At 36.4% G+C, this 24,505-nt stretch overlaps 1 protein-coding gene across 1 annotated transcript in view; it reads right to left on the bottom strand.

Moving 5' to 3' along the window:
• LOC139316923 (target of Nesh-SH3-like) overlaps positions 1 to 24,505 on the bottom strand; it is a 111,388-nt gene that overhangs the window by 38,582 nt on the left and 48,301 nt on the right. The window contains exon 9 of the mRNA XM_070943783.1: positions 2,481 to 2,549. Coding sequence (XP_070799884.1) covers positions 2,481 to 2,549 — 69 coding nt within the window. The remainder of the gene's footprint in view (positions 1 to 2,480; positions 2,550 to 24,505) is intronic.

Here is a 24,505-nt window from a genome sequence, read left to right as displayed (position 1 = left end):
ACTTCCATCCATCAAAAAGTATTGAGAAAGTATTTTCATCATCTGATTCTTGAAATGAGCAATCACTAACATCCTTTTTCCTATATTATTTTCAGCGTAAAAATAAAACTACATCTCTTTAAGAAACAGAATATTTTTCTTTCTGTTTTCAGTTAACTGTAATGAGAACATAATGTGATCTAATGGGAATATACTGTAACATATAATACTATTATAAGAACATATGATGCTGATTATGCAGTATAGATTGGATGTCTTAAATTTCTTTAAGTATTGAATCACACTCTCAGGAAAAGAATTCCTAGCTATGGCCAAAAAAATAAAATAACCAACACGATCAGTGTATTATTGACAAGATAAATAGGGATTTACCATGCTGAGGCGGTGGTACTTCAGTGCTGGTCTGAGGTTTATGCCTGGCATAATTTTTCTCTTAGGAAAAAAAACCCCAAGGAATGCAAGTTATTGATGGATACATTTTTCCAGACTCTGGGCTGTATACTGACTGGCATATTTACCAGCATGCACATGTGAACAAAGTGTATTTTATACAATTTAAAAGACAAATAACATTCTTATGTAACATAGTTTAAATCTATGTGCAAAGGTATAGATGTAAATAGCTGACTGTTTTTGTATTAGTGATGAGACTAATACAAAAGGCCTCCCCATGCCTTTTAAGTTGTACTTGTACTAAACAACAGGTAAGAGGTAGTGGGGTTTCTGTTAAAAGACATGGTCAGAGACCACAAAGGACTCCACTGTTTCCTCCAGAAAAGCTAAAGTTGCATTTCATGCCATGTCTTCTTTTATGGATCTAACCCAGAGGTGATATTCAACAGGTTCTGACCAGTTCTGGAGAACCAGTAGTGGAAATTTTGAGTATTCGGTAAATACCACCTCTGACTGGCAGAGAATAGATGGACCCATCTCCATCTATTCTCTGCCTTCCAAATCCCAGCTGATCGTGAGGAAATGGGGATTTTGCAGTAACCTTGCTCTGGAGTGGGGTGGGAATGGAGATTTTACAGTATCCTTCCTCTGCCACACCCACCAAGCCACACCCACCAAGCCATGCCACGCCCACAGAACCAGTAGTAAAAACCTTTGAATCCCACCACTGATCTAATCTGGCTACATAGATTATCAGAAGAGGCCCTTTTGAGAATCAGCTTACTTTCACTAGTAATTGATCTAGTTGGTTCCTTGGAAAGGATGATAACGTGCACATCCCAGGTTATAATGTGCATTCCCAGGAAGCACATTTGGCTTCCAGTCTCCCAGGACTTAAAGAAGTCATTGTTAGTTGAACTTATTTAGATTTGAACCGAATTGATATAAAATTAATTGCTTTTTATTTTTATTTTTAAAGTGTGCATTTTTAATCATGGTAAGCACTGAACGTTGCATAAAAGATAGATGGGGCATACATTTTAATAAATAAATAGATTTTAATGCATAGAATAACTGGGAAAAGAAATAAAACAGGCAGCATTTTATCTAAAAGTAATTACTGTACATGGGCAGAGATACTAAAATGAGGTTTCTTATTAGAAATTCATTTGGCATAATTAGAATTAGAAATATTATCGTTATTCATATGAATCGCAAAAATATTTTTGCAAAATAGAACTTTCCTAACTTTCATGTTTCCAAAGAAGATTTTACGAAGTCACCTGTAAAAGTCTGAGAAGCCCCTATTTGATATTCAGTACACTGATAGATTTACAGTTTCAGTAACAGATTTGTAGCTCAGATTGTAACTAAAATGTCTTCATTTCATGCTAGAACACTGTTGCTTACAAGCCATTATGAAAGAATTCTTTGCATAATTATATATATTTATAATATAACTCTTTAGATAAGAGTTATATATAATATAACTCTTATCTAAAGACCTAGCTAGGGGTTTTGGAGTGGGAGGCACTGTGTTACAGTGGTTCTTCTTCCTTTGAAGTTGGTCTTTGGGGATGGGAATGTTCTAGTCCTAAAGCTCTTCTTTGTGGAGGCATCATAATTCTTTGCTATCCCTACTTCTTTTTAACAGCTATATGAAATGAGAGAGGCAGTCATTCCTCAGCATGAGGTAAAGCATTATCAGTATTCTGATGTCCCTCAACTATATAAATCTGTCCCCTCCCAAACAAGTGAAAGTTGTTGAGGTTCTGTCACAGTATCTGAAGATTATGGAAGTCTGAAGGGGGAAAACAAATTCAGTCCAGTCCTACCATGACTGAGTGGTCGTGGCTTTTGGGTCCATGAGAGGACCCATGGGCCAGATTTCCTATTATTGATTATTACTGATTGTTGCTCTTTTCTTGCATTATTTTCTCTTATACACCTCTCAGAGACAAATTTAATAAGAAAAACTTACTGCCAAAAGGAAAAAACTAATAAATTTTTATTCCAAAATTATGTTGGTTTTTTTAATGCAGACTTTGACATATGGAGAGAATTTAAATAACAATATAAAATTTTACCAGATTTTGGTAGTAGCAGTGGCTCGATTGTTGTTTTAGTGATGGAAACATGATGCTTGGTCTTTGCATCTGAAAAAGAAAAAAAAATCTTCAAAATTATTAAGATGTAAATAAGGTCAGGTCGGGCATTTTAAAATTGAAGGTGAAGGTGAAGGTGAAGAAACATGCTGTGGATATGAAGTGTACAAAATCAGCCATACAAAAGGGTTGAGAAAGAGTAGGCTCAATACATATGTAAAATTAGTGATTTATGAAAATTTCAGGAGCCAGCTTAAAAAAGAAATGGAAATTACGTGGGACTTCACATCGTATAATATGGCCACTTCCAGCTATTTTCACATGACTGAATCACTGTGCAAGGAAAGAAAGAAAAAGCAGTACTGTGGGAAAAAAAAGTAAATAGAATGGTTAAAAGTCTTCAGTGCTAAATGACTAGCAAACCTAGAGAGAGGATGGGATTTAATGAAAAAAAGATGATGTTAGATGATCTTACAGAAAAGAAAATGTAATGGATTTCTGAACAAGAAAGTAAAATAAGAAAATCAATTAGTGTGCCAGGAAAACACTATTACCTACTATTGGAAGTTCATTGCTAAACGTAATAGGTTCCAAAACTGTACCGGGGAAAAAAGGGAACTATTAGAATATGGAAAACCTTTCATAATGCCTGTAACTGCAACACTAATTTACAAACAGAAAAAAATATTGTAGATTAAAGACAGAAATTGATACATAATCTTAGAAACTAAGATTAGAAACTAATAAGAATTAATGCACCTGAGCACCTGTTCCAAAATTGTGTTGAATCCAGAAAATACCTATGTCCAAGGAGTTGCCAGGAATGCATTATCTACTTATCTACTAAGAATCGTATTGAAAACAATTTTATCTAATGTAAAACAACATGTAATTATCAGGATTAGTAAATGGGAGTTATGGCATGCTCAAGAGTTTACAAAGATAATTATAAGCGCCAGTTGAAAATAAAAAAAAAGCAACCAACCCCCCCCCCCTTTAGAATGTCGAAACTGAAGGACATGGTTACACGTATGTACCCGAAGATGCCTCCGAGATGGTTCATAATTTTATATATTTTACAAACGTGAATCAGAAGTGTTCCATCATAAAATACATGATCTGAAGATGAAAAAATATATTGTCTCAGATTGGTCTTATTCCCCTATATGGACTCTCATAGGAAGCTTTAGTGTTCCGATTGTGAAGTTTACCTCTATTCCCATTCTATAAAGGAGACATTCAGGGTGTTGCAGATCATTCAGTATTGGATCACAACATTTAGAATTTATACAATTTATAATTTTAAGGAAGTACTGACTTCATAGGATAAGATTACGCTAGATAGATTCAAGAAGTTCTTGTGTAAGGCAGAAAAAAGTAAATAAAAAAGTCACTCTACCATATTTCCTCTCTGGTACTTCTGAAAAGATGTAGTCACGTTCTTTAAATTTTGACGGATCAGGGCTTGACTCATAGGAAGCTGAAAGGAAGTCCGGTCTAGATTTAATTGGGTTTTGACAGGAAGGTACAAGATTCAAACTACCATGTGATATTAATCGTATCTTATGAAAGGATTTTGAACTGAAGAAGAAAGAATTCTCAAAGGGCAATGGGGGTTTAACCCTCGGAAAAATAAAGTCACATGATTGAAAGTGGATGGTCTGCTAATACTATGCACTGGTGTAGCGAAGTTCTGCAGGTGATCTGCAGATGATCACAGGCATGTTTTAAAAAGTTATGTTCAATACAGAAACTCCTTGTGCCTATGCAGCCTCGGGGAATGAATTATGTAGCAACAATAAATTGCATTCAATTTTACCTAACATAAGAGAAAATATAATTACCAGGTTTGGTAATTGGGAGTTCTGGAGTGGTCAAGACTTTAGGAAGATAATTATCATCCTCAGTTGAAACTAGAAAAAAGCAAACAACCCCCAAATAAGTTCTCATTGTACATATTGAAGGACATAGCTACACACATATATATGTCTAAAGCTCTTTCATCTTAAAATGGAATTGTCAGACATTACCATACTATGAAGAAATATATTGTCTTAGATGGGTTTTAATCCTCTATAAAAGATGATCAAAGGAAATTTTGGATTGTAGAATGTGCTTTCTTCTGGTTGTAAAGTGCACTTCCATTCTACTCAGTGTTGTAGAGCATTCATGATTCAATAATATACTCAGAACTTGTGCATATAATAATTTCCAGAATATCTGGATTTTGTAAACCCTTTCAATTACACTAGAACTTATCTTGTAAAGGATCAGAAAGTAGTACGTTAAAAAAAATGACTCTACCATGTTTTCTGTCTGGTACTTCTCCAATAATGTAGCCAGGTTCTTTAAATTTTGATGGAATGGGGCTTGGTTCATAAGAAACTGAAAGGAAGTCCAGTATAGAATTAGTCTGCATTCTGGCTACATAGTTACATCTTTCCAAAAACCATGTGATATTAATCATATCTGATGAAAGAATTTTGAACTCAGGAAGAAAGAATTCCCAAAGGATAATGGGTAATTTCAGAAAAATGAAAATTAAAAGTAGCACGAGAAGAAATATATGGTCTTCTAATACGATACATATGTGTAGTGAAGCTCTAAATCTGATTCACAGGTATGTCTTTTAAGGTTCTGTTCAGCACAGAAACAGCTGTGTTGTTTCTAACCAAATGCCAGGAGTGCATTAACTACTAACAATCACTCCGTATATAATTTTATCAAACATAGGAGAACACATAATTATTAGATTTAGTAATTGGAAGTCCTGGAATGGTCAAGACTTTAGGAGGATAATTATAATCTTCAGTTGAAACTGGAAAAGAGCAAAGAATCCCAAAATAAGTTTACAGTGTCCATATTGAAGGACATGGTTACACCTATGTACCCTAAATTGCCTATGAGTCCTCCCATCTTGAAATGGGATTGTTATACATGGTCTACAATTAACTAATATATTGTCTTAGATGAATTTTAATCTTCAGTGGAGAACCATCAAAAAAGTTTTTTGGTGTGCCTGAATCAATGTCTCCAGGTTTGAATGTGTGCTCTCTATTATTTTTTATACAATTTTCTAAAGCATTTTTGATTGAATCAATCATAAGGGACAGAACAGGATTCAAAATACCATGTGGCACTAGTCATATCTTAAGAAAGGATTTTGAACTGAAGAACAAAGAATTCTCAAAGAGTAAATCTCAATAAAATGAACATCAAAAGTAGCATGAGAAAAAAATAGATTGTCTGCTAATATTATGCATCTTCATAGTGATGCTGTACATATTATCTATCAGAATGTCTTTCAAAGTTCTGTTCAATCCAGAAACTATTTTTCTAAATAGCCATCAAGAGTGCATTATCTACCAATAATCACACTATATACATTTTATCACACATATGGAAACACATGATTACCAGGTTTAGTAATTAGCAGCTCTGCCGTGGTCAAGACTTTAGGAAGATAATTATCATCCTCAGTTGAATCTGGAAAAAAGCAAAGAACCCCAAAATAATTTCAAAATGTTCATATTGAAGGGCATGGTTTCACCTATTTATGTCAATTTGCCTAAGAGCTCTTTCATCTTAAAATGGAATTTTTAGATGTGATTCTATTATGAAGAAATATATAGTTTTAGAAGATTTTAATTTTCCATACTTGAATTTCAAGGAAAATTTTGGGTGTATGATCTGCTATCTTCTGGTTGGAAAGTGTACTTCCACTCCACTAAGTATTGTAGAGAATTCATGAATAATGTACTTAGAATTTATGCATATAGAAATTTCCAGAATATCTGAATAAAAGTACACTAGAGAGATGCAAAAACTTATCTTGTAAACAAGAAGAAAGTAGTATATTAAAAAATTCACCCTACCATGTTTCCTGTCTGGTTCTTCTGGCATGATGTAGCCAGGTTCTTTAGATTTTGATGGAACAGGACTTGGTTTATAAGAAACTGAAAGGAAGTTCAGTATAAAATTAGTCTACAACCTCACTGGGAGATACAGGGTTGTGAATACCAAGTGAAATTAGTCATATCTAACTGAAGAATTTTGAACTAAGGAAGAAAGAATTCTCAATGTGTAATGGGCAATTTCAGGAAAATGAAAATCAAAAGGAACATGACAAGAAATATATAGTCTTCTAATTCTAATACTATCCATCTGTGTAATGAAGCTCTACATCTGATCCGCAGGTATGTCTTTCAAACTCTGTTCAGTGCAGAAATTCCTTGTTTCTAAGCAGCGACCAGAGGTGCTTTATCTACCAACAATCACTTCAGACATATTTTTATCAAATATATGAGAACACATAATTAACAGATTTGGTAATTGGAAGTTCTGGCGTGGTCAATACTTTAGAAAGATAATTATCATCCTCAGTTGAAACTGGAAAAAAGAAACAACCCCAAAATAAGTTCACACTGTTCATGCTGGAGGACATAGTTACGCCTACATATGTCAAAGTACTTAACACCTCTTTCATGTTAAAATGGAATTGTCGGGTATGGCCCTACAATGAAATATATTGTCTAAGATGGGTTTTAATCCTATGTACAGGTTGGTCAAAGGAAATTTTGATTTGTAAAGTGTGCTGTCTTCTGGTTGGAAAGTTCAGTTCCATTCTGCTCTGTATTGTAGGACATTCATGATTGATTAATATACTTATAATGTATTCAGGTAATGAATTCCAGAATGTCTGGATTTCATAAATCCATTTTATAAGATTATACCATATCGGTATATATTCATATCTTATCTTGTTAAGGGTCAGCAAGTAGTACATTAAGAAGTAACTCTACCATGTTTCCTTTCTGGTACTTCTGGCAGGACATAGTTGGGTTTTTTGAATTTTGATGTAATGGGAGTTGATTCACGAGAAACTGAAAGGAAGTCATGTCTAGAATTAATCTACATTTTGACCGGGAGGTACAGGATTCAAAATACTGTGTGATGCTAATCATATCTTACGAAATGATTTTGAACTGAAGAAGGAAGTATTCTCAAAGTATAATGGGAGTCAAACATTGGGAAAATAAAGATCTAAAGTAGCATGGAAAAATCTGTTCCCCCAATACTATCCATCTCTATAGCAAGCTCTGCATATGATCTACAGCATGTCTTTTGATGTTATTTTCAATCCAGAAACTTCTTGTTTCTAAGTAGCCACTAGGAATGCAATATCTACCACCAATCACACTTTATACATTTTATCAACATATGAGAACGCATAATTACCAGATTTGGAAATTGGGAGTTCTGGCATGTTAAAGTCTTTAGGAAGATAATTATCATCCTCAGTTGAAACTGGAAAAAAGCAAAGAACCTCAAAATAATTTCACAGTGTCCATACTGAAGGACATGGTTTCATCTATATATGTCAAGTTGTATAAGAGATTTTTCATTTTATGATAGAATTGTTATGCATGACCCTGCTATGAAAAATATATTCTCCAAGAAGAGTTTTAATTTTCCATACTGAGGATCAAGGGAAATTTTGGGTTATAAATTGTGCTATGTTCTTGTTGGAAAATACACTTACATTCTACTCAGTCTTTTAATCCTCAGTAGAGGACCATCAAAGAAAATTTCATTGTGCCTGGTTTGGTGTATTCAGGTTTGAATGTGTACTTCTGTTCCTTTTTTAGGCAGTTTTGTACAACATTCATGATTGACTGAATTTATTTAGAACTTATGCATTTTATAACTTCAACAAAGTCTGGATTTCATGTTCATTTCGGAAATGACCAATTAGAATAATACTAGATGGTAGAAAGAAGCATATATAAAAAAGTCACTCTACCATGTTTCCTGTCTGGTAATTCTGGCATGATGATGGAGTCAGGTTCTTTAAACTTTGGAGTAACCATTCTTGGTTTAGAAGAGGCTAAAAGTAAGTCCAATTTAAAATTAATCTACATTTGACAGGATTCAAAATACCGTTTTATACTAATCGTTACATATGAAAGGATTTTCAATGGAAGAAAGAATTCTCAAAGGAAAATGGAGTTAAACCACAGGAAAATAAGGTCAAAAGTAACTTGAAAAAATTGTTCTCCCAATACTATGCATCTCTAAAGCTCTGCATTTGGTCTGCAGGCAGGACTTTTGAAGTTATGTTCAATCAGAAACTCCTTGTTTCTAGGTGTCACCAAGAGTGCATTATCTGTCTTTGAAGGGTTTTAATTTTCTATACATGAACATCAAAGGAAATTTTGATTTCTCTGGTGCACTGTTTGCTACATTCAAAAGAGCACTAACATTCTCTTCAGTGTTGCAGACCATTCAAGAATGAATAATGTACTTAGAATTTAAGCATGTAATACTTTCCAGAATGTCTGGATTTTGTAAATTCATTGGATAAGATTATACTAGATTGATGCAAGCACTAATTTCAAAGGATCATAACATACTATGTAAAAAAGGCACTCTACCATGTACCCTGCCTGGTACTTCTGAAACGGGTAATGGGCATGGGTAATGGGCAATTTCAGGAAAACGAACATCAAATGTAGCTTGACAAGAAAAAAAAATGATCTTTTCATACTATCCATCTGTGTAATGAAGCTGTACATATAATACAATGGCATGTCATTCATATTGTGTCCAATTCAGAAACTCATAGTATAGGGAGTACAATATTCAAAACACTTTGTGATGATAATAATATGAAATGAAGGAAAAAAGAATTCTCAAAGGGTGATGTCAGGAAAATGAACATCAAGAGTACCATAAAAAAACTACTGTTTTCCCCTGAAAATAAGACCCTGACTTATATTTTTTTGAACCCTGAAAGGACTGCTTGGCCTCATTGCCATGCACTCAAAGGCCCAACTGGGCTTATTATCAGGGGATAATATCTTATTTTGGAAAAACAGGGTATATGATCTTCTAATAATATCCATTTGTGTAATAAAGTTCTACACATGATCCACTGGCATGTCTTTGGAATTTTGCTCAGTGCAGAAATCCATTATTTCTAAAAAAAACCCAACTGTATACATTTCTTATCAACCATAGGAGAACACATAATTACCAGATTTGGTAATTGGAAGATCTGGCGTGGTCAAGACTTTAGGAAGATAATTATCGTCCTCAGTTGAAACTAGAAAAAAGCAAATAACCCCCAAATAAGTTCATACTGTACATGGTTTCACCTATAGAAGCCTAAGTGCTCTTTCATCTTAAAATGGAATTAACAGGCATGACACTACTGTGAAGAAATACATTGTCTAGGAAGAATTTTCATCTTTTATTAAGAGGGACCCAGGAAAATTTTGGTTTCTACGGTGCTCTGTCTTCTGGTTGGAAAGTGTACCTTCATTCCATTCGGTGTGGTAGAGCATTCGTGATTCAACAATATGCTTCATTCTTGTGCAGATATTAATTTCCAGAATGCCTGGATTTGGTAAACCCTTTCGATAACACTAGATAGATGCAAGACCTTATCTTGTAAAGATAACGTAGAAAAAGTCACTCTACCATGTTTCCTGTCTGGTACTTCTGCAGTGATGTAGCCAGGTTCTTTAAATTTGGATGGAACAGGGCTTGGTTCCTTAGAAACTGTAAGGAAGTCCAGTACAAAATTAGTCTGCAATCTGACAGGGAGCAAGGGATTCAAAATACTGTGTGATGCTAATCCAATGAGATGAAAGGATTTTGAAGGAAGAATGCTCAAAGGGGAATGGGTAATTTCAGGAAAATGAACGTCAAAAGTGGCATGACAAGAACTATCTGGTCTTCTAATACTATCCATCTGTGTAATGAAGTTCTACGAATGATCCACTGGCATGTCTTTGGAATTTTGCTCAGTGCAGAAACTCATTATTTCTAAAGAACCGCCAGGAATGCTCTATCTACCAACAATCACTCCACATATAATTTAATCAAACATATAATTACCAGGTTTGGTAATTGGAAGTTCTGGCGTGGTCAAGACTTTAGGAAGAGATTTATCATCCACAGTTGAAACTAGAAAAAAAGAATCCCAAGGTATATTTAGTGTCCATGTTCAAGGACATTGTTACACCTATGCATCCTAGGTTGCCTATGTGCCCTTCTATTTTGAGGTAGAATTGTTATACGCGGTCCTACAATTAATTAATATATTTTCTTAGATGAATATCAATCCTCAGTGGAGGACTCTAATTTCAAGGAAGTCTGGAGTCCATCTTCATTTCAGAAAGGAATACACTAGGTAAATTCCAGAGCTAGAAAGAAGCATGTTAAAAAAGTCACTCTACCATGTTTCTTGTCTGGCACTGCGGGCATGATGTTGTCGGGTTCTTTATACTCTGGCGGAACCGGGCTTGGTTTATAAGAATCTGAAAGGAAGTCCAGTCTAAAATTAATCTACATTTGGTAGCAAAGTACAGGATTCAAAATACCGTGTTACTTATGAAAGGATTTTGAACGGAAGAAGAAGGAATTCTCAAAGGGAAATGGGAGTTTGGACCTTGGAAAATAAAGATCTAAAGGAGCTTGAAAAAAAGCGAATGTTCTCCCAATCCTATGCATCTCTAAAGCTCTGCATATGGTCTTGCGCGCATGTCTTTCAAACTTATATTCATTCAGCAACTCTTTACTTCTAAGTAGCCACCAAAAGCGCAAGATCTACCCACTATCACCTTGTATACATTTGTTATCAACCATAGGAGAACACATAATTACCAGATTTGGTAATCGGAAGATCTGGCGTGGTCAAGACTTTAGGAAGATAATTATCGTCCTCAGTTGAAACTAGAAAAAAGCAAACAACCCCCAAATAAGTTCATACTGTACATGGTCTCACCTATAGAAGCCTAAGTGCTCTTTCATCTTAAAATGGAATTAACAGGCATGACACTACTGTGAAGAAATACATTGTCTAGGAAGAATTTTCATCTTTCATAGAGAGGGACCCAGGAAAATTTTGGTTTCTATGGTGCTCTGTCTTCTGATTGGAAAGTGTCCCTTCATTCTATTCGGTGTTGTAGAGCATTCGTGATTCAACAATATACTTCATTCTTGTGCAGATATTAATTTCCAGAATGCCTGGATTTGGTAAACGCTGTCGGTAAGATTACCCTAGATAGACTTAAGAATTTATTTTGTAAAGGATCAGAGAGTAGAACGTAGAAAAAGTCACTGTACCATGTTTCCTGTCTGGTACTTCTGCAGTGATGTAGCCAGGTTCTTTAAATTTGGATGGGACAGGGCTTGGTTCCTTAGAAACTGTAAGGAAGTCCAGTACAAAATTAGTCTGCAATCTGACAGGGAGCAAGGGATTCAAAATACTGTGTGATGCTAATCCAATGAGATGAAAGGATTTTGAAGGAAGAATTCTCAAAGGGGAACGGGTAATTTCAGGAAAATGAACGTCAAAAGTGGCATGACGAGAACTATCTGGTCTTCTAATACTATTCATCTGTGTAATGAAATTCTACTCATGATCCACTGGCATGTCTTTGGAATTTTGCTCAGTGCAGAAACTCGTTATTTCTAAAGAACCGCCAGGAATGCTCTATCTACCAACAATCACTCTACATATAATTTTATCAAACAAATGAGAACATATAATTACCAGGTTTGGTAATTGGAAGTTCTGGCGTGGTCAAGACTTTAGGAAGAGATTTATCATCCACAGTTGAAACTAGAAAAAAGCAAAGAACCCCAAGGTATATTTAGTGTCCATGTTCAAGGACATTGTTACACCTATGCATCCTAGGTTGCCTATGTGCCCTTCTATTTTGAGGTAGAATTGTTATACGCGGTCCTACAATTAATTAATATATTTTCTTAGATGAATATCAATCCTCAGTGGAGGACTCTAATTTCAAGGAAGTCTGGAGTCCATCTTCATTTCAGAAAGGAATACACTAGGTAAATTCCAGAGCTAGAAAGAAGCATGTTAAAAAAGTCACTCTACCATGTTTCTTGTCTGGCACTGCGGGCATGATGTTGTCGGGTTCTTTATACTCTGGCGGAACCGGACTTGGTTTATAAGAATCTGAAAGGAAGTCCAGTCTAAAATTAATCAACATTTGGTAGCAAAGTACAGGATTCAAAATACTGTGTTACTTATGAAAGGATTTTGAACGGAAGAAGAAGGAATTCTCATAGGGAAATGGGATTAAACCTTGGGAAAATAAAGATCTAAAGGAGCTTGAAAAAAAGTGAATGTTCTCCCAATCCTATGCATCTCTAAAGCTCTGCATATGGTCTTGCGCTACGTCTTTCAAAGTTATATTCAATCAGCAACTCTTTACTTCTAAGTAGCCACCAAAAGGGCAAGATCTACCCACTATCACCTTGTATACATTTGTTATCAACCATAGGAGAACACATAATTACCAGATTTGGTAATCGGAAGATCTGGCGTGGTCAAGACTTTAGGAAGATAATTATCGTCCTCAGTTGAAACTAGAAAAAAGCAAACAACCCCCAAATAAGTTCATACTGTACATGGTCTCACCTATAGAAGCCTAAGTGCTCTTTCATCTTAAAATGGAATTAACAGGCATGACACTACTGTGAAGAAATACATTGTCTAGGAAGAATTTTCATCTTTCATAGAGAGGGACCCAGGAAAATTTTGGTTTCTATGGTGCTCTGTCTTCTGATTGGAAAGTGTCCCTTCATTCTATTCGGTGTTGTAGAGCATTCGTGATTCAACAATATACTTCATTCTTGTGCAGATATTAATTTCCAGAATGCCTGGATTTGGTAAACGCTGTTGGTAAGATTACCCTAGATAGACTTAAGAATTTATTTTGTAAAGGATCAGAGAGTAGAACGTAGAAAAAGTCACTGTACCATGTTTCCTGTCTGGTACTTCTGCAGTGATGTAGCCAGGTTCTTTAAATTTGGATGGGACAGGGCTTGGTTCCTTAGAAACTGTAAGGAAGTCCAGTACAAAATTAGTCTGCAATCTGACAGGGAGCAAGGGATTCAAAATACTGTGTGATGCTAATCCAATGAGATGAAAGGATTTTGAAGGAAGAATTCTCAAAGGGGAACGGGTAATTTCAGGAAAATGAACGTCAAAAGTGGCATGACGAGAACTATCTGGTCTTCTAATACTATTCATCTGTGTAATGAAATTCTACTCATGATCCACTGGCATGTCTTTGGAATTTTGCTCAGTGCAGAAACTCGTTATTTCTAAAGAACCGCCAGGAATGCTCTATCTACCAACAATCACTCTACATATAATTTTATCAAACAAATGAGAACATATAATTACCAGGTTTGGTAATTGGAAGTTCTGGCGTGGTCAAGACTTTAGGAAGAGATTTATCATCCACAGTTGAAACTAGAAAAAAGCAAAGAACCCCAAGGTATATTTAGTGTCCATGTTCAAGGACATTGTTACACCTATGCATCCTAGGTTGCCTATGTGCCCTTCTATTTTGAGGTAGAATTGTTATACGCGGTCCTACAATTAATTAATATATTTTCTTAGATGAATATCAATCCTCAGTGGAGGACTCTAATTTCAAGGAAGTCTGGAGTCCATCTTCATTTCAGAAAGGAATACACTAGGTAAATTCCAGAGCTAGAAAGAAGCATGTTAAAAAAGTCACTCTACCATGTTTCTTGTCTGGCACTGCGGGCATGATGTTGTCGGGTTCTTTATACTCTGGCGGAACCGGACTTGGTTTATAAGAATCTGAAAGGAAGTCCAGTCTAAAATTAATCAACATTTGGTAGCAAAGTACAGGATTCAAAATACTGTGTTACTTATGAAAGGATTTTGAACGGAAGAAGAAGGAATTCTCATAGGGAAATGGGATTAAACCTTGGGAAAATAAAGATCTAAAGGAGCTTGAAAAAAAGTGAATGTTCTCCCAATCCTATGCATCTCTAAAGCTCTGCATATGGTCTTGCGCTACGTCTTTCAAAGTTATATTCAATCAGCAACTCTTTACTTCTAAGTAGCCACCAAAAGGGCAAGATCTACCCACTATCACCTTGTATACATTTGTTATCAACCATAGGAGAACACATAATTACCAGATTTGGTAATCGGAAGATCTGGCGTGGTCAAGACTTTAGGAAGATAATTATCGTCCTCAGTTGAAACTAGAAAAAAGCAAACAACCCCCAAATAAGTTCATACTGTACATGGTTTCACCTATAGAAGCCTAAGTGCTCTTTCATCTTAAAATGGAATCAACAGGCATGACACTACTGTGAAGAAATACATTGTCTAGGAAGAATTTTCATCTTTCATAGAGAGGGACCCAGGAAAATTTTGGTTTCTATGGTGCTCTGTCTTCTGATTGGAAAGTGTCCCTTCATTCTATTCGGTGTTGTAGAGCATTCGTGATTCAACAATATACTTCATTCTTGTGCAGATATTAATTTCCAGAATGCCTGGATTTGGTAAACGCTGTCGGTAAGATTACCCTAGATAGACTTAAGAATTTATTTTGTAAAGGATCAGAGAGTAGAACGTAGAAAAAGTCACTGTACCATGTTTCCTGTCTGGTACTTCTGCAGTGATGTAGCCAGGTTCTTTAAATTTGGATGGGACAGGGCTTGGTTCCTTAGAAACTGTAAGGAAGTCCAGTACAAAATTAGTCTGCAATCTGACAGGGAGCAAGGGATTCAAAATACTGTGTGATGCTAATCCAATGAGATGAAAGGATTTTGAAGGAAGAATTCTCAAAGGGGAACGGGTAATTTCAGGAAAATGAATGTCAAAAGTGGCATGACGAGAACTATCTGGTCTTCTAATACTATTCATCTGTGTAATGAAATTCTACTCATGATCCACTGGCATGTCTTTGGAATTTTGCTCAGTGCAGAAACTCGTTATTTCTAAAGAACCGCCAGGAATGCTCTATCTACCAACAATCACTCTACATATAATTTTATCAAACAAATGAGAACATATAATTACCAGGTTTGGTAATTGGAAGTTCTGGCGTGGTCAAGACTTTAGGAAGAGATTTATCATCCACAGTTGAAACTAGAAAAAAGCAAAGAACCCCAAGGTATATTTAGTGTCCATGTTCAAGGACATTGTTACACCTATGCATCCTAGGTTGCCTATGTGCCCTTCTATTTTGAGGTAGAATTGTTATACGCGGTCCTACAATTAATTAATATATTTTCTTAGATGAATATCAATCCTCAGTGGAGGACTCTAATTTCAAGGAAGTCTGGAGTCCATCTTCATTTCAGAAAGGAATACACTAGGTAAATTCCAGAGCTAGAAAGAAGCATGTTAAAAAAGTCACTCTACCATGTTTCTTGTCTGGCACTGCGGGCATGATGTTGTCGGGTTCTTTATACTCTGGCGGAACCGGACTTGGTTTATAAGAATCTGAAAGGAAGTCCAGTCTAAAATTAATCAACATTTGGTAGCAAAGTACAGGATTCAAAATACTGTGTTACTTATGAAAGGATTTTGAACGGAAGAAGAAGGAATTCTCATAGGGAAATGGGATTAAACCTTGGGAAAATAAAGATCTAAAGGAGCTTGAAAAAAAGTGAATGTTCTCCCAATCCTATGCATCTCTAAAGCTCTGCATATGGTCTTGCGCTACGTCTTTCAAAGTTATATTCAATCAGCAACTCTTTACTTCTAAGTAGCCACCAAAAGGGCAAGATCTACCCACTATCACCTTGTATACATTTGTTATCAACCATAGGAGAACACATAATTACCAGATTTGGTAATCGGAAGATCTGGCGTGGTCAAGACTTTAGGAAGATAATTATCGTCCTCAGTTGAAACTAGAAAAAAGCAAACAACCCCCAAATAAGTTCATACTGTACATGGTCTCACCTATAGAAGCCTAAGTGCTCTTTCATCTTAAAATGGAATCAACAGGCATGACACTACTGTGAAGAAATACATTGTCTAGGAAGAATTTTCATCTTTCATAGAGAGGGACCCAGGAAAATTTTGGTTTCTATGGTGCTCTGTCTTCTGATTGGAAAGTGTCCCTTCATTCTATTCGGTGTTGTAGAGCATTCGTGATTCAACAATATACTTCATTCTTGTGCAGATATTAATTTCCAGAATGCCTGGATTTGGTAAACGCTGTCGGTAAGATTACCCTAGATAGACTTAAGAATTTATTTTGTAAAGGATCAGAGAGTAGAACGTAGAAAAAGTCACTGTACCATGTTTCCTGTCTGGTACTTCTGCAGTGATGTAGCCAGGTTCTTTAAATTTGGATGGGACAGGGCTTGGTTCCTTAGAAACTGTAAGGAAGTCCAGTACAAAATTAGTCTGCAATCTGACAGGGAGCAAGGGATTCAAAATACTGTGTGATGCTAATCCAATGAGATGAAAGGATTTTGAAGGAAGAATTCTCAAAGGGGAACGGGTAATTTCAGGAAAATGAACGTCAAAAGTGGCATGACGAGAACTATCTGGTCTTCTAATACTATTCATCTGTGTAATGAAATTCTACTCATGATCCACTGGCATGTCTTTGGAATTTTGCTCAGTGCAGAAACTCGTTATTTCTAAAGAACCGCCAGGAATGCTCTATCTACCAACAATCACTCTACATATAATTTTATCAAACAAATGAGAACATATAATTACCAGGTTTGGTAATTGGAAGTTCTGGCGTGGTCAAGACTTTAGGAAGAGATTTATCATCCACAGTTGAAACTAGAAAAAAGCAAAGAACCCCAAGGTATATTTAGTGTCCATGTTCAAGGACATTGTTACACCTATGCATCCTAGGTTGCCTATGTGCCCTTCTATTTTGAGGTAGAATTGTTATACGCGGTCCTACAATTAATTAATATATTTTCTTAGATGAATATCAATCCTCAGTGGAGGACTCTAATTTCAAGGAAGTCTGGAGTCCATCTTCATTTCAGAAAGGAATACACTAGGTAAATTCCAGAGCTAGAAAGAAGCATGTTAAAAAAGTCACTCTACCATGTTTCTTGTCTGGCACTGCGGGCATGATGTTGTCGGGTTCTTTATACTCTGGCGGAACCGGACTTGGTTTATAAGAATCTGAAAGGAAGTCCAGTCTAAAATTAATCAACATTTGGTAGCAAAGTACAGGATTCAAAATACTGTGTTACTTATGAAAGGATTTTGAACGGAAGAAGAAGGAATTCTCATAGGGAAATGGGATTAAACCTTGGGAAAATAAAGATCTAAAGGAGCTTGAAAAAAAGTGAATGTTCTCCCAATCCTATGCATCTCTAAAGCTCTGCATATGGTCTTGCGCTACGTCTTTCAAAGTTATATTCAATCAGCAACTCTTTACTTCTAAGTAGCCACCAAAAGGGCAAGATCTACCCACTATCACCTTGTATACATTTGTTATCAACCATAGGAGAACACATAATTACCAGATTTGGTAATCGGAAGATCTGGCGTGGTCAAGACTTTAGGAAGATAATTATCGTCCTCAGTTGAAACTAGAAAAAAGCAAACAACCCCCAAATAAGTTCATACTGTACATGGTTTCACCTATAGAAGCCTAAGTGCTCTTTCATCTTAAAATGGAATCAACAGGCATGACACTACTGTGAAGAAATACATTGTCTAGGAAGAATTTTCATCTTTCATAGAGAGGGACCCAGGAAAATTTTGGTTTCTATGGTGCTCTGTCTTCTGATTGGAAAGTGTCCCTTCATTCTATTCGGTGTTGTAGAGCATTCGTGATTCAACAATATACTTCATTCTTGTGCAGATATTAATTTCCAGAATGCCTGGATTTGGTAAACGCTGTCGGTAAGATTACCCTAGATAGACTTAAGAATTTATTTTGTAAAGGATCAGAGAGTAGAACGTAGAAAAAGTCACTGTACCATGTTTCCTGTCTGGTACTTCTGCAGTGATGTAGCCAGGTTCTTTAAATTTGGATGGGACAGGGCTTGGTTCCTTAGAAACTGTAAGGAAGTCCAGTACAAAATTAGTCTGCAATCTGACAGGGAGCAAGGGATTCAAAATACTGTGTGATGCTAATCCAATGAGATGAAAGGATTTTGAAGGAAGAATTCTCAAAGGGGAACGGGTAATTTCAGGAAAATGAATGTCAAAAGTGGCATGACGAGAACTATCTGGTCTTCTAATACTATTCATCTGTGTAATGAAATTCTACTCATGATCCACTGGCATGTCTTTGGAATTTTGCTCAGTGCAGAAACTCGTTATTTCTAAAGAACCGCCAGGAATGCTCTATCTACCAACAATCACTCTACATATAATTTTATCAAACAAATGAGAACATATAATTACCAGGTTTGGTAATTGGAAGTTCTGGCGTGGTCAAGACTTTAGGAAGAGATTTATCATCCACAGTTGAAACTAGAAAAAAGCAAAGAACCCCAAGGTATATTTAGTGTCCATGTTCAAGGACATTGTTACACCTATGCATCCTAGGTTGCCTATGTGCCCTTCTATTTTGAGGTAGAATTGTTATACGCGGTCCTACAATTAATTAATATATTTTCTTAGATGAATATCAATCCTCAGTGGAGGACTCTAATTTCAAGGAAGTCTGGAGTCCATCTTCATTTCAGAAAGGAATACACTAGGTAAATTCCAGAGCTAGAAAGAAGCATGTTAAAAAAGTCACTCTACCATGTTTCTTGTCTGGCACTGCGGGCATGATGTTGTCGGGTTCTTTATACTCTGGCGGAACCGGGCTTGGTTTATTAGAATCTGAAAGGAAGTCCAGTCTAAAATTAATCTACATTTGGTAGCAAAGTACAGGATTCAAAATACCGTGTTACTTATGAAAGGATTTTTAATGGAAGAAGGAATTGTGAAAGGGAAATGGGAGTTTGGACCTTGGGAAAATAAAGATCTAAAGGAGCTTGAAAAAAAGCGAATGTTCTCCCAATCCTATGCATCTCTAAAGCTCTGCATATGGTCTTGCGCGCATGTCTTTCAAACTTATATTCATTCAGCAACTCTTTACTTCTAAGTAGCCACCAAAAGCGCAAGATCTACCCACTATCACCTTGTATACATTTGTTATCAACCATAGGAGAACACATAATTACCAGATTTGGTAATCGGAAGATCTGGCGTGGTCAAGACTTTAGGAAGATAATTATCGTCCTCAGTTGAAACTAGAAAAAAGCAAACAACCCCCAAATAAGTTCATACTGTACATGGTTTCACCTATAGAAGCCTAAGTGCTCTTTCATCTTAAAATGGAATCAACAGGCATGACACTACTGTGAAGAAATACATTGTCTAGGAAGAATTTTCATCTTTCATAGAGAGGGACCCAGGAAAATTTTGGTTTCTACGGTGCTCTGTCTTCTGATTGGAAAGTGTCCCTTCATTCTATTCGGTGTTGTAGAGCATTCGTGATTCAACAATATACTTCATTCTTGTGCAGATATTAATTTCCAGAATGCCTGGATTTGGTAAACGCTGTCGGTAAGATTACCCTAGATAGACTTAAGAATTTATTTTGTAAAGGATCAGAGAGTAGAACGTAGAAAAAGTCACTGTACCATGTTTCCTGTCTGGTACTTCTGCAGTGATGTAGCCAGGTTCTTTAAATTTGGATGGGACAGGGCTTGGTTCCTTAGAAACTGTAAGGAAGTCCAGTACAAAATTAGTCTGCAATCTGACAGGGAGCAAGGGATTCAAAATACTGTGTGATGCTAATCCAATGAGATGAAAGGATTTTGAAGGAAGAATTCTCAAAGGGGAACGGGTAATTTCAGGAAAATGAACGTCAAAAGTGGCATGACGAGAACTATCTGGTCTTCTAATACTATTCATCTGTGTAATGAAATTCTACTCATGATCCACTGGCATGTCTTTGGAATTTTGCTCAGTGCAGAAACTCGTTATTTCTAAAGAACCGCCAGGAATGCTCTATCTACCAACAATCACTCTACATATAATTTTATCAAACAAATGAGAACATATAATTACCAGGTTTGGTAATTGGAAGTTCTGGCGTGGTCAAGACTTTAGGAAGAGATTTATCATCCACAGTTGAAACTAGAAAAAAGCAAAGAACCCCAAGGTATATTTAGTGTCCATGTTCAAGGACATTGTTACACCTATGCATCCTAGGTTGCCTATGTGCCCTTCTATTTTGAGGTAGAATTGTTATACGCGGTCCTACAATTAATTAATATATTTTCTTAGATGAATATCAATCCTCAGTGGAGGACTGTAATTTCAAGGAAGTCTGGAGTCCATCTTCATTTCAGAAAGGAATACACTAGGTAAATTCCAGAGCTAGAAAGAAGCATGTTAAAAAAGTCACTCTACCATGTTTCTTGTCTGGCACTGCGGGCATGATGTTGTCGGGTTCTTTATACTCTGGCGGAACCGGGCTTGGTTTATTAGAATCTGAAAGGAAGTCCAGTCTAAAATTAATCTACATTTGGTAGCAAAGTACAGGATTCAAAATACCGTGTTACTTATGAAAGGATTTTTAATGGAAGAAGGAATTGTGAAAGGGAAATGGGAGTTTGGACCTTGGGAAAATAAAGATCTAAAGGAGCTTGAAAAAAAGCGAATGTTCTCCCAATCCTATGCATCTCTAAAGCTCTGCATATGGTCTTGCGCGCATGTCTTTCAAACTTATATTCATTCAGCAACTCTTTACTTCTAAGTAGCCACCAAAAGCGCAAGATCTACCCACTATCACCTTGTATACATTTGTTATCAACCATAGGAGAACACATAATTACCAGATTTGGTAATCGGAAGATCTGGCGTGGTCAAGACTTTAGGAAGAGATTTATCATCCACAGTTGAAACTAGAAAAAAGCAAAGAACCCCAAGGTATATTTAGTGTCCATGTTCAAGGACATTGTTACACCTATGCATCCTAGGTTGCCTATGTGCCCTTCTATTTTGAGGTAGAATTGTTATACGCGGTCCTACAATTAATTAATATATTTTCTTAGATGAATATCAATCCTCAGTGGAGGACTCTAATTTCAAGGAAGTCTGGAGTCTATCTTCATTTCAGAAAGGAATACACTAGGTAAATTCCAGAGCTAGAAAGAAGCATGTTAAAAAAGTCACTCTACCATGTTTCTTGTCTGGCACTGCGGGCATGATGTTGTCGGGTTCTTTATACTCTGGCGGAACCGGGCTTGGTTTATTAGAATCTGAAAGGAAGTCCAGTCTAAAATTAATCTACATTTGGTAGCAAAGTACAGGATTCAAAATACCGTGTTACTTATGAAAGGATTTTGAATGGAAGAAGAAGGAATTGTGAAAGGGAAATGGGAGTTTGGACCTTGGGAAAATAAAGATCTAAAGGAGCTTGAAAAAAAGTGAATGTTCTCCCAATCCTATGCATCTCTAAAGCTCTGCATATGGTCTTGCGCTACGTCTTTCAAAGTTATATTCAATCAGCAACTCTTTACTTCTAAGTAGCCACCAAAAGGGCAAGATCTACCCACTATCACCTTGTATACATTTGTTATCAACCATAGGAGAACACATAATTACCAGATTTGGTAATCGGAAGATCTGGCGTGGTCAAGACTTTAGGAAGATAATTATCGTCCTCAGTTGAAACTAGAAAAAAGCAAACAACCCCCAAATAAGTTCATACTGTACATGGTTTCACCTATAGAAGCCTAAGTGCTCTTTCATCTTAAAATGGAATCAACAGGCATGACACTACTGTGAAGAAATACATTGTCTAGGAAGAATTTTCATCTTTCATAGAGAGGGACCCAGGAAAATTTTGGTTTCTATGGTGCTCTGTCTTCTGATTGGAAAGTGTCCCTTCATTCTATTCGGTGTTGTAGAGCATTCGTGATTCAACAATATACTTCATTCTTGTGCAGATATTAATTTCCAGAATGCCTGGATTTGGTAAACGCTGTCGGTAAGATTACCCTAGATAGACTTAAGAATTTATTTTGTAAAGGATCAGAGAGTAGAACGTAGAAAAAGTCACTGTACCATGTTTCCTGTCTGGTACTTCTGCAGTGATGTAGCCAGGTTCTTTAAATTTGGATGGGACAGGGCTTGGTTCCTTAGAAACTGTAAGGAAGTCCAGTACAAAATTAGTCTGCAATCTGACAGGGAGCAAGGGATTCAAAATACTGTGTGATGCTAATCCAATGAGATGAAAGGATTTTGAAGGAAGAATTCTCAAAGGGGAACGGGTAATTTCAGGAAAATGAATGTCAAAAGTGGCATGACGAGAACTATCTGGTCTTCTAATACTATTCATCTGTGTAATGAAATTCTACTCATGATCCACTGGCATGTCTTTGGAATTTTGCTCAGTGCAGAAACTCGTTATTTCTAAAGAACCGCCAGGAATGCTCTATCTACCAACAATCACTCTACATATAATTTTATCAAACAAATGAGAACATATAATTACCAGGTTTGGTAATTGGAAGTTCTGGCGTGGTCAAGACTTTAGGAAGAGATTTATCATCCACAGTTGAAACTAGAAAAAAGCAAAGAACCCCAAGGTATATTTAGTGTCCATGTTCAAGGACATTGTTACACCTATGCATCCTAGGTTGCCTATGTGCCCTTCTATTTTGAGGTAGAATTGTTATACGCGGTCCTACAATTAATTAATATATTTTCTTAGATGAATATCAATCCTCAGTGGAGGACTCTAATTTCAAGGAAGTCTGGAGTCCATCTTCATTTCAGAAAGGAATACACTAGGTAAATTCCAGAGCTAGAAAGAAGCATGTTAAAAAAGTCACTCTACCATGTTTCTTGTCTGGCACTGAGGGCATGATGTTGTCGGGTTCTTTATACTCTGGCGGAACCGGGCTTGGTTTATTAGAATCTGAAAGGAAGTCCAGTCTAAAATTAATCTACATTTGGTAGCAAAGTACAGGATTCAAAATACCGTGTTACTTATGAAAGGATTTTTAATGGAAGAAGGAATTGTGAAAGGGAAATGGGAGTTTGGACCTTGGGAAAATAAAGATCTAAAGGAGCTTGAAAAAAAGCGAATGTTCTCCCAATCCTATGCATCTCTAAAGCTCTGCATATGGTCTTGCGCGCATGTCTTTCAAACTTATATTCATTCAGCAACTCTTTACTTCTAAGTAGCCACCAAAAGCGCAAGATCTACCCACTATCACCTTGTATACATTTGTTATCAACCATAGGAGAACACATAATTACCAGATTTGGTAATCGGAAGATCTGGCGTGGTCAAGACTTTAGGAAGATAATTATCGTCCTCAGTTGAAACTAGAAAAAAGCAAACAACCCCCAAATAAGTTCATACTGTACATGGTTTCACCTATAGAAGCCTAAGTGCTCTTTCATCTTAAAATGGAATCAACAGGCATGACACTACTGTGAAGAAATACATTGTCTAGGAAGAATTTTCATCTTTCATAGAGAGGGACCCAGGAAAATTTTGGTTTCTACGGTGCTCTGTCTTCTGATTGGAAAGTGTCCCTTCATTCTATTCGGTGTTGTAGAGCATTCGTGATTCAACAATATACTTCATTCTTGTGCAGATATTAATTTCCAGAATGCCTGGATTTGGTAAACGCTGTCGGTAAGATTACCCTAGATAGACTTAAGAATTTATTTTGTAAAGGATCAGAGAGTAGAACGTAGAAAAAGTCACTGTACCATGTTTCCTGTCTGGTACTTCTGCAGTGATGTAGCCAGGTTCTTTAAATTTGGATGGGACAGGGCTTGGTTCCTTAGAAACTGTAAGGAAGTCCAGTACAAAATTAGTCTGCAATCTGACAGGGAGCAAGGGATTCAAAATACTGTGTGATGCTAATCCAATGAGATGAAAGGATTTTGAAGGAAGAATTCTCAAAGGGGAACGGGTAATTTCAGGAAAATGAACGTCAAAAGTGGCATGACGAGAACTATCTGGTCTTCTAATACTATTCATCTGTGTAATGAAATTCTACTCATGATCCACTGGCATGTCTTTGGAATTTTGCTCAGTGCAGAAACTCGTTATTTCTAAAGAACCGCCAGGAATGCTCTATCTACCAACAATCACTCTACATATAATTTTATCAAACAAATGAGAACATATAATTACCAGGTTTGGTAATTGGAAGTTCTGGCGTGGTCAAGACTT

This window comes from Pituophis catenifer, unplaced genomic scaffold, assembly GCF_029215685.1.
Source record: "Pituophis catenifer annectens isolate HBS135680 unplaced genomic scaffold, rPitCat1.0.hap2 SCAF_4, whole genome shotgun sequence".
NCBI classification, from domain to species: Eukaryota; Metazoa; Chordata; class Lepidosauria; order Squamata; family Colubridae; genus Pituophis; species Pituophis catenifer.
This window is presented reverse-complemented; position numbering and strand designations above follow the sequence as displayed.